This window comes from Python bivittatus, unplaced genomic scaffold, assembly GCF_059951505.1.
Source record: "Python bivittatus isolate LINGU-HERP-01145 unplaced genomic scaffold, Pbiv_v1 ctg000430_np1212, whole genome shotgun sequence".
Classification (NCBI taxonomy): Eukaryota; Metazoa; Chordata; class Lepidosauria; order Squamata; family Pythonidae; genus Python; species Python bivittatus.
Genome location: NW_028277071.1, coordinates 4,445,471 through 4,455,970, shown reverse-complemented (window position 1 = coordinate 4,455,970; position 10,500 = coordinate 4,445,471). Strand labels below are relative to the sequence as shown.

The following is a 10,500-nucleotide window of genomic DNA, read 5'->3' as shown; positions in this document are numbered from 1 at the left end:
CAAGTTTATCACTTTCAGCATGTTGGTCTTCTGTAGGGTTTGGTTGTCCTTTGTTCCAGCATATCTGAGCACAAAGGGAAAATATACAGTTGCTGTGGAGATCTTCTCCATTATACTCTCTAGTGCTGGGTTATTCATTTAGTATCTTTTCTCCCAAATGCTACATCATTATGTTGAGGCCTAATCTGAACAAAACAGAAGAATAAAAAATAAAAAAACAATTTAGTTGTCCATTTGATGTGGATTTGACTCCCCTCTGACTATTCTAGGACCATAGGTAGCACAACAATCTTATCAGAAAATGTTTTCAAAAATTTATACCCCTTCCTAACTTGACTTGGAACATCTTGCATCTTAATACAGTCTTACAAATGTATATGCCACTGAGAAATTGGTTTTGTGTGTATTCAATAAAAATCTGTTCCCCAAATTTCTCTGAACTATAAATATACAGAACTACTATTAATGTATTTTAATCTTCTACTATACAGTGAACTATGTTGAAAAACTCAGAAGGATATACCTACGAGTTATATTTCTTTCCTATTGCCCCCCTCCCCACTTCTTATTGGATTGAAATCATTATCCTGTGATCTATAGGGACTAGCTTCTGATCAGGGGCATATGGGGTGGCCAGAAAAGTCAAGATGGCAGAATCAACTACATTATCAAAATCCTATACCCTTTTTGTGTGTGTTGAATTCACATTAAATAGTTTTGGGGCTGCAATTGCACAGCTACACATTTTTTTTTAAATCCCTCCTACCCTTACTTATCCCTGCTTCTGCTACTCTTGTTATCACACTGAAGTAGACCATAGGTAAATAGCATTTTTTTTCCTTCAGAGTTTTCTGATTTTTTTTTTTCATTTTAATTACCAAAATAGATGGGTTCAACTATATGCTATATTCCCAAGAGAGTTTTTTCAATTACCTACTATATTTCTGGCTTTTTCAGCAAAGAAGAGAAAGGATCTCTATTAAGATATAAGACATGTTTTCTTATTCATTGTTTTATTTCATTTATTATTTTCAGTTGGTTCTTCCCCTGCAATTATCCATTTAAACATGTTAACTTCTGAGTTCCCCACAGATATCTACAGGAACCACTAATACAGAAATGCAATACAACAAAACAAAAGGATCTGAGAAAATACAGTGCAGTATTCCCTGGACAACCTTGGGTTAAAGATAGTTAAGGTTCTGAACTTTGATCATTGTCACTTTGATCCAGTAACACACTGTCTGGGGACTTAGATTAGACGATCAGAATTAATGAAGGACAGTGCATGGAGGGATGAGTTGACTTAAAGAAGGAACTGCTTCATTCAGAATGGGGATATTTGAAGCAATTGTTTTAGTGCTTTTGCCCCACGTTGTATGCAAGATCCCAAAGGCTAAATGCAGCATCAGTGAGCCTCTGCCTTTTCTTCACAAGGAATACCAACCAGGAGACCTCATTATTGTAGGCATTTTATCGAAGATCTACATCTTCTGTTCCATGATGGACTTCAGTAAAGCCCCTTCTAGTGATCTCTTTGATGATATTCTGTAAGTTTATTTTAAAGCATACCGACACATTCCTTTCTAATGCCATTTGAAACAGTTTTCTCACTGCCCAGGAAATAACATTCTTTCCAATTATCCAATAAGGGAAAGATAGTATAAATATATTTTGCTAACTGCAGGAAACTTTCTATCAAAGGAAGCTCCTGTGAGTCAAGGAACATGCTTTCAAGGAAGCAAGCGTCTGTGTTTATCTTTAATAATACATAGATAATGTCTTTATTAAGCAAAAATCAATGTTCAGTTCACAAGCTAATCTGTGATTTTTTAAAGTTAAAATTAAGAGTGGAATTTTCAGTGACTTATATTTGTAAATTCCCATCATTTAATATTGTGATGGAAAAAAGATGAAAGAGTGTATAGAAGGAATGGGAACTTTTGGTAAATTGGGCATACATGTTATAGGGTAGGAAGCCTTCATAATATCTTGAACTAAGATAGACCAGTGTTGTGTTTTGAATTAAATGTTCTGTGACAGAATATGTAATTTTCCTTTCAGGGTCATGACACCAATTTATCAGCAATTCCTGGCTTTGCAATTTACTATTAAAGAGATCAATGAAAATCCCCAGATTTTACCTAATCATACCTTGGGCTTCTATATCTTTAACAGCTATTTTAGTGCAAGTTGGACTTATCGTGGCTCGTTAGAACTGTTCTCTGCTCAGGGGAGGTTCATCCCTAACTACAACTGTGACATGCAAAACAGACCAATAGCTGTCATTGGAGGACCAACCTCTGCTGTTGGGTTCCATATGACAACCCTCCTATCTGTTTACAAGATGCCACAGGTACAATGCTTTCTTGGAACGTAGGCATTTTATAAGTCTTTCATTCATTTATCCTTTTGCTTTTGGGTGTACTGTATCTATGGTATAAAAGTACCGTACATGTTGTAACTGGAATAAAGACAAGCTGTGTTTTTTTTTTTTTTTTAATCTATGATAAATTAACTGAAAAAGATGAATTTAAATTTCTCCCAGAAAGGATTTTTTTTTTTTTTGGCAGAACTAAAGCATTTATTTATTTATTTATTTATTTATGCAATTTATATAGCTGCCCAACTGACCCATGGCGATTGCATGTTTTGGAAGAAGCTCAGCTGTAACCTCAGGTTCAGAAGTTAACTGTAGGATGGATAGATAAAACCAGAATGCCAAATTATTATATTTAAGAAAACATTGAGAAGTTATTGATAAAAGTTCAAAATCTCAGAATGTATAAGTACCATAATTGTCTTCAAATGTAATATTATTTGAGTATGTACCAAACTGGATACCACAGGAATATGGTACCCATAATCTCCTTCACTAACACAATGTGAGAAACTGGATATCACTTCCATCAAATGTTATCTGTAACATGAATGATCTCTTGCAAAATTCTAATATAGTGTTTATTTTGCTGATGCAGACCTGTCTATTGAGTAAAGGATTGGTTCTTGTATAACTAAATGCATAATTAAATTTCTTCAGCCCATTCATTCTTGTCGAATTTTATGTAATTTATCTCTTGATTTCATTCCCATATTTTCATGTTTTCTTCAGTTCATCTATGGTTCAGCTCCAGAGATGACTACAAAAACACAGGTCACTTTATATCAACAGATGTTTCCAAATGTTGATCTTCAGTACAAGGGAATTCTTCAGTTACTCCTACAGTTCAGATGGACATGGATTGGGGTAGTTTATATGGATAATGAGAATGGTGAAAAGTTTGTACATGATGTGGTTCCCATGTTTTCCCAGAGAGGTATCTGCTTCGCTTTCATTGAAAATTCACCCACTGTTACTTATTCCAATGACATTATTGATACAGTGGAAGCTGGGATTAAAATGTTCAATGTTATCATGAAAAGCACTGCTAATGTGGTGATAATTCATGGTGAAATTGATGACATGATAGTTTTGAGACTATTTCCTGCTGTGTCAAAATTGGAAGGAATACCACTATTGACAAAAGTTAAGGTGTGGGTTATGACAGCACAGATGGATTTCATGTCACTTCCCTTTCAAAGAAATGAGGAGATAGACTTTCTCCATGGGGCTCTATCCCTTTCAATTCACTCAAAGAAAGTGTTAGGATTCCAGGAATTTCTTCAGATGAGAAAGCCTACCTTTGACAAAGATGATAGGTTTATCAAGCTGTTCTGGAAAAGTGCATTTGAATGCTCATTCTCCAACTCCATGATAGATGAGGAAGATGGAGTCCTCTGCACTGGAGAGGAGAAACTGGAGACTCTTCCCACACCTGTGTTTGAAATGGACATGACTGGCCACAGCTACAGCATCTACAATGCAGTCTATGTGGTAGCACATGCTTTGCATGCCATGTTCTCATCTGCATTCACATTTAGAGCAAAAAAACATGAAGCCAAACTGAACATAATGGAAAAGCAGTTCTGGAAGGTAAAATCTTGAGGAAACAAAATCCAAGGCATTTGCCATCTCTGCAGGAAGAGTATAGTTAGAATCTAAAGGCCATTTTTTAAATTCATCCCAAAATCATTTTCTCTGTAACTCTGTTGAATTGAGGTTACTTTTAAAATTAGATCAATGTATGTTATATTGATATAAGCTAGAAGGCACAATAAGTTGTGATGTTCTAAATTTGTTTTAATTGAGAAATTATTTTTTCCTCATATTGTAATATTATATGTATGTACTTCCTAGCCTCCAAAATTGATATATTTCTTACTTTTAAGTTCTTTTAACTGATTTTTAATTGCAACCTTGTCCTCCAAAATACATTGCCCAATAGTGTTATCCACACAGTTATTTTTATATTCTCCTAACACACTGAAAATTGCAACTTAAACAAGCAAACAAGCAACCTCTTTTTGTAATCTGTCACTATCCTCAAAAGCATACACTAATTTGCAGTCATATTTATTGACTAATATTGCATTGCTTGCTGGTTTTCTTAAATCTTTTAAAGGATTTAATAACCGAATCCTTCAAAATAAAGAAAGCATGTTCCTTTTGTACCACTTAATGAAGTTCTCTTCTTTTCATTTTTTAAAAAATTCAGCTCAATCACTTTGTGAGAAGGATCTCATTCAACAATGGCATAGGGGAAAAAGTTTCCTTTAACCAGAATGGAGAGTTGGAGATGGGATTTGATATTATGAACTGGATCACTTTTCCCAATCAGTCTTTCCTGAGAATCAGAGTTGGAGAAATAAACCCAATGGATTCCCAAGGAAAAATGTTCTATTCTTCTGAAGAATTTATTGTGTGGCCTAGGAGATTTAACCAGGTACTGTCCAACTTCATTCCTGTAATTATTCCATTGGGGAAATCAATAAGAGGTCTGAAAAAATACTCAACAGTTGTATTCTGAATCAGAATTTTTCATATTCTGTACCCGAAAGACTGTCCAGACCAGGTACCATTCCTAACTATGGAAAATCATTTGCTGAATGTGTGCTAGTGTGTTTTCCAGCCAGAGAATGGATTAATATGAGAGAAAGGAGCAGTGTTGGTATGTAAGTTTGGGAAATGAGGGTAAAAAAAACACTTTGGAGTTCCATTAAAAACATGCATCACACAAATGTTAAAACAGTCTTTGCAATGTGATAATCTGATTCCATGTCACAGTTCCTTCTGATCCCCAAAGAACAGGTGCTTTTAATTTTGTTGCTGTAATAAGAGAAAAGGTGCCCTCAGGGTCAAACCAGCTCCTCCTCTGAGGTCCTTCAGTTCTGAGGCAACCATGCCTGTGAGTGAACAGCAACTGGAAGTTTAGGTCTCCTTGCTGCCACCCCCTTCCCTATAAACCGGTTTTTCCCTTCCCCACCAGCCCACTGGGGAACCAGGAGAGGATTGAAGGGAAGATCCTCATCCCATCCTGGGTCTGGCTGAATAGAGAAAGGGAAACCAAAGAAAAATGTGTGAGTCTGTAGCTCAGCCAAGCTGAGGCGGGTGCTAGGAGGCGACCGGTCAACTCCAGGACTTGAACAAACAAACAAAATTTTTTAAAGATATAAGTTTCCACTCACACAATACACAATTAAAAAAATAAAATACAAAAACAAAACAAAACAAAATCCCCAAAACAAAACAACCTAACACAGTTCTAACTAGAGCTACTGTAAATAACTCAATTTTCAACCTTGCCTGAGGTAACTCCCTTATCTCAGACTCTAGCCAACTTCCTCATAAAAGGTGCCCAAAACTCTTCCCGCCAAAACCTGAGAAAACCCACTTCTTTTCTTCTATTGGCTGCCAGGGGTCAGATGACTCCCTCTGGGCACATCAGGTGGGCTTGTCCTTGAAAGGGCTGGCTGCTCCCCACTACAGATGTATATGTTTTCAGTTATAGTTATGCACTGAAGTGTTGTATGTCCCTCAGGCAGTGGATGGGAGCAGCCCGTAAGTCCTGCAGATGAACAAACAAATAAACAGGCTGAATGAAGTCCTCCGCCAAATGACTTTTTCATGAGTAGGCCAATGATAAATGTCAGCCCTCTCTCTCTCTTCCTCTGGAGTATAATAAACAGAATATACACCAGTGAAATGCAGCAGGAAACAATATACTGTACATTATAGTAATCATGGACTCAGCAACATTGCTTTGTGTCTTCTTTTCCCCCATTTTATATATGCTTACCATACCAACTCCGACGTACTTACTCAACTGAAATCCCAATATTAAATGTCAAAGGAGACTTTAATGCAAGGTCCAGAAGAAGGAAAAATATCACTCCAGGCTAAGTGTTCAAAGAAAGAACTAAAGAGTCCTCTCATACCTTGAATAAGCCACAACATATTTCATAGACTTTGTCTAATTCTATACAGTGCTACATCACTGTTCCCCCCCCCCCCAATTTTTAAATAAAGGCACTTTCAGCTACCAAACTTCGTCTCCTTCCTCTTTCATTAACTCCAAACATTAGGCATGCCAACCATGGTGATAGGAAATATGAGTGATACTTGTAAATGTTTGGGTATCACAAAAGTCCAATTTTGTTCAATTAAAAGGATTCTCTTCTTTCACTTCTGGACAGGTGCAGCCACTTTCTCTATGTAATGACAAGTGCTGTTTAGGATATAGTAAGAGCAAAATAGAGGACAAGCCATTTTGTTGCTACACTTGCCTTCAATGTCCAGATGGAGAAGTTGCTAACCAGGAGGGTAAGAGATGTTCTGTGCAAAGTTTACGCAGATGTATTGATGTTATGGAAAAAGAAATGTATCATAACTTTTCAGTGGTAATAGTAGTGGCTCATACAATTTCACAGGTGGTATTTATGTTATTTGCTCAATAGCTTTGGATGATAGATAGATAGATAGATAGATAGATAGATAGATAGATAGATAGATAGATAGATAGATAGATAGATAGACAGACAGACAGACAGACAGACAGACAGACAGACAGACAGATAGATAGATAGATAGATAGATGTTTCATTATCCTACTAGATTTTTTGGCTTGTTTTTGTGATGTATTTTCAGTTGCTGCAGTTACCATTGTTACATGCTCTAATTTTAAGGTTTGTTATACAGTTTTTGGGTATGCTCTGGGTGGTTTGTCGCTATTTGCATAGTCTGGGGTTTCACCAGTTGTACCCTTTTTCATCAGCCAGGTTGGTGTGCTATTTTCTGTCTGGTTGTCCAGCTGATTGATGGTCTGTATCTCACACTGTTCAGCTGGATGAGTTGTCAGAAGCATGCATGGAAGGAGAATTGTTGTTCTCTGGTTGTGAGAGATGGTGGTAAACATCCAGAAGAGACGAGTTCAGGTCTTATGAAAAGAAACAGCACAGCACAGATGTGGGGATAATGGGAAGGAAACATTTCAGACAGACTTTCCCTTAATTGGTGTACTATAAGTCTGCCTGGAAATTTACTCTCACTGTTTCCAAGATTATGTTTTTACCCTGTTCAGCATTAAACATGATAACCACTTCAGTGCAGTGGTTAAGGCACCAGGCTAGAAACCAGGAGACTGTAAGTTCTAGTCCTGCCTTAGGCACAAAGCCAGCTTGGGCCAGTCACTCTCTCTCAGCCCTAGGAAGAAGAAGACAAGGGCAAACCCCTTTTGAAAATGCTGCAAGAAAACTGCAGGGACTAGTCCCCAGGCAGTGTCCAGAAGTCAAGACTGACTCAAAGCCACACGTGCGCACAGACACAAATAGAGACAGAGTATTTAAAATATCTTTCTAAAATCTGTATGATTTTCATTTCTTAGGGTTGCCAGCTACATCACACTTGGCAACCTCTCTGTTAAGAAACTTTCCTCACTTCTGAAGAGCTGGAAGTGTTTTGCACTTTTATACTGTTGTGTGATTGTGGTTGCACATATGAATGTAGAGTTGGTAGGATTATAGTTATTAATGTTTTGTTATCAACCTATTGAGAGACATACAGTACATGGAAAATATATGCTAAATAGAAGCAATCTGTTTGAATTATAAAGGTATGCCAGTCATTTGATCTATCTTAGTTCCAAAATAGAATAATCTATAATCTGATCCCCCACTTTCTCTGATCTTACTCTTCTGCTCACTACCATCTGTTAATAGCATCAGCCAGGAGTTGAATGAGCTGAATACTAAAGGTGCCATGAAATATTAATATGTTTTCAATAAAAACACATATTGTTTCATATTACAATAAATACTCTGGTGAAATATTCCACTTAGAATTCTGAGTGAAAATTATGCTTTCTGCTCCTTCTCCACCAGCATTAGCTGCCTGTTGTGAATGTTGACTCAATGATTTTTAATTTCCCAAGGGGAAGTAGAAAGATTGGTCCTGAAGCAGATGGAAATGGAATTAGAAATATAAGCATTTCTAAAACAAATGGTTTTCATTTGTTTTAATGAAAGGCTTATATTTTCAATGCAGAATTTATTTGATCATTACCACTTCTTTAATTAAGAGAAATAGTGTGCTGACTTAGGTGCAAAAATCCATTTCACCTATAATGGGGATATCTAAAATCCCTTTTCAATTTCTATTATAAATCTCTTTTACATTTCATCTTTTAAATCACATGATCATTCCCATAATTCATACAACGCATTTAAGTTCTTCCCCTTTTCAGCAAGTATAACTTTTTGAATGTGCTTTTCAATAAATTACATCTGGATACATTTTTTAAAGTTAAGTACTGCATCAAAATTACAGAAAAATGTCAAAGATAAAGTTTCCAGTTGTTCTATTAATTTATGAGAACAAAATTCCATTTACTTGATCTTGGCCATGGAACCTTGGGAATAAAACTTTAGGCAAACTATACAAGTGGGCTTGCTTTTCATATTTTAAGCCTGAAGACATTAAATGTCCTCTTTTGATTATTTCAGTGCAACTTAAGGACTTATATCTAACCTGATATTTTCTTTTCTAGACATGGATGACTGTGTTCAGTGTCCAGAAGATAAGTACCCAAACAAGAATCAGGATTCCTGTATCCCCAAAGTTATAACATTTCTGATGTATGAAGAAAAACTAGGGACCATTTTGACTAGTTCCACTGTTTTCTGTTCTTTCATCACAGTAGTAGTTCTTTGGATCTTTGTCAAGAATAAGGACACTCCTCTAGTTAAAGCCAACAACCAGGGTCTCACCTATGCTCTCCTCATTGCTCTCCTTTTGTGTTTTCTTTGTGCTTTGTTATTCATTGGCCAGCCTTCCAAGATGACATGTGTCCTTCGTCAAACTGCATCTGGCATCATCTTCTCAGTGGCCATCTCTTGTGTTCTGGCCAAGACCATCATTGTGGTTGTAGCTTTCATGGCCACCAAGCCAGGCTCCAAGATGACCAAGTGGGTGGGGAAAAGACTAGGCATGTCCATAGTATTTTGCTGCTCTTTTATTCAAGTTATGATTTGTACTACATGGCTGACAACATCTCCCCCATTCCCAGATGATGACATGAATTCAGTAACAGAAGAAATCATCTTGGAATGTAATGAAGGATCAGTGTTCATGTTCTACTGTGTCTTGGGCTTTATGGGCTTCCTTGCCATTGTCAGTTTCATAGTGGCTTTCCTAGCAAGAAAATTGCCTAACACTTTCAATGAAGCCAAGCATATTACCTTCAGCATGTTGATCTTTTGCTGTGTCTGGGTGTCCTTTGTTCCCACATATCTGAGCACAAAAGGGAAATATATGGTTGCTGTGGAGATCTTCTCCATTATAGCCTCCAGTGCTGCATTGCTGATTTGTATCTTTTCCCCTAAATGCTTTATCATTCTTTTGAGACCTGATCTGAACAAGAAAAAGCAGCTAACAAGGAGAAAGCAATAGAAGAGTATGGATGACCCTTTAATTATTTTAATCATTTATAAACCTATACCCATGCACCTGAAGAAAGCCCTACTAAACTCTGGACTCTCTGCTTCAGTCAGTATTGCATCCTTATAACAAGTACTGCATTCCCCTCCAGTAGTTGCCAAGTACAACACAAAGTGCTGATACTAACCTATAAGGTCCTACATGGCTTGTATCCAGGGTATCTTTTGCACTGCCTCCTTCTTGGGGATTTGGGACAGCTTGTCTGTTCTGTACCAGAGGGAATATTAAAGGTCCCCTTCACCCAGAATAAGAAGAGGGAAGAAGTGGAGGTTGTGTTCCTCAAACAAGATCCTCTAGGGCCTGGCCCCCACACTGGTCATTTTCAGGAGTGGACCCAGTGTTTGGTTGTTTTGACAAACCTTTTAAATGTAACATCTTATTTATTTATTTATTAAATTTGTATGCCACCCATCTCCCCCGGAGGTGACTAATGTTGGTTCTCCACTTTACCTGGTTTTCTGCTAATTTTTTAAAAAATTAATTGCATTGTGGTTTGAATCAGGCTTGTATTATATTCTATTAATATACAGTATTTTAACCATCTATGGTTTTTAGAATTTAGTAGTTACTGTCTCTGCTCAGGGGCTCAATTCTATAGGCATTTAATAACAAACTGGTATCATAACAAG

The 10,500-nt window shown here is 36.9% G+C and overlaps 1 protein-coding gene across 1 annotated transcript; it reads left to right on the top strand.

Moving 5' to 3' along the window:
- The first annotated feature begins 3,172 nt into the window (after positions 1-3,172).
- Positions 3,173-9,823, top strand: LOC112542308 (vomeronasal type-2 receptor 26-like). The gene is made up of 4 exons (XM_088144056.1): positions 3,173-3,973; positions 4,596-4,823; positions 6,574-6,700; positions 8,922-9,823. Exons 1-4 carry the CDS (start codon positions 3,173-3,175, stop codon positions 9,821-9,823), a joined length of 2,058 nt encoding a protein of 685 aa, XP_088000182.1.
- The last annotated feature ends 677 nt before the right edge of the window (positions 9,824-10,500 follow it).

Bases quoted from the DNA above. Each gene is read 5' to 3' on its own strand.
- LOC112542308 (XM_088144056.1), top strand. From the start codon at position 3,173: ATGTTTCCAAATGTTGATCTTCAGTACAAGGGAATTCTTCAGTTACTC. The intron at 4,824-6,573 runs GTACTGTCCAAC...ACTTCTGGACAG, and splicing joins GGCCTAGGAGATTTAACCAG to GTGCAGCCACTTTCTCTATG. The intron at 6,701-8,921 runs GTAAGAGATGTT...TTTCTTTTCTAG, and splicing joins AGAAGTTGCTAACCAGGAGG to ACATGGATGACTGTGTTCAG.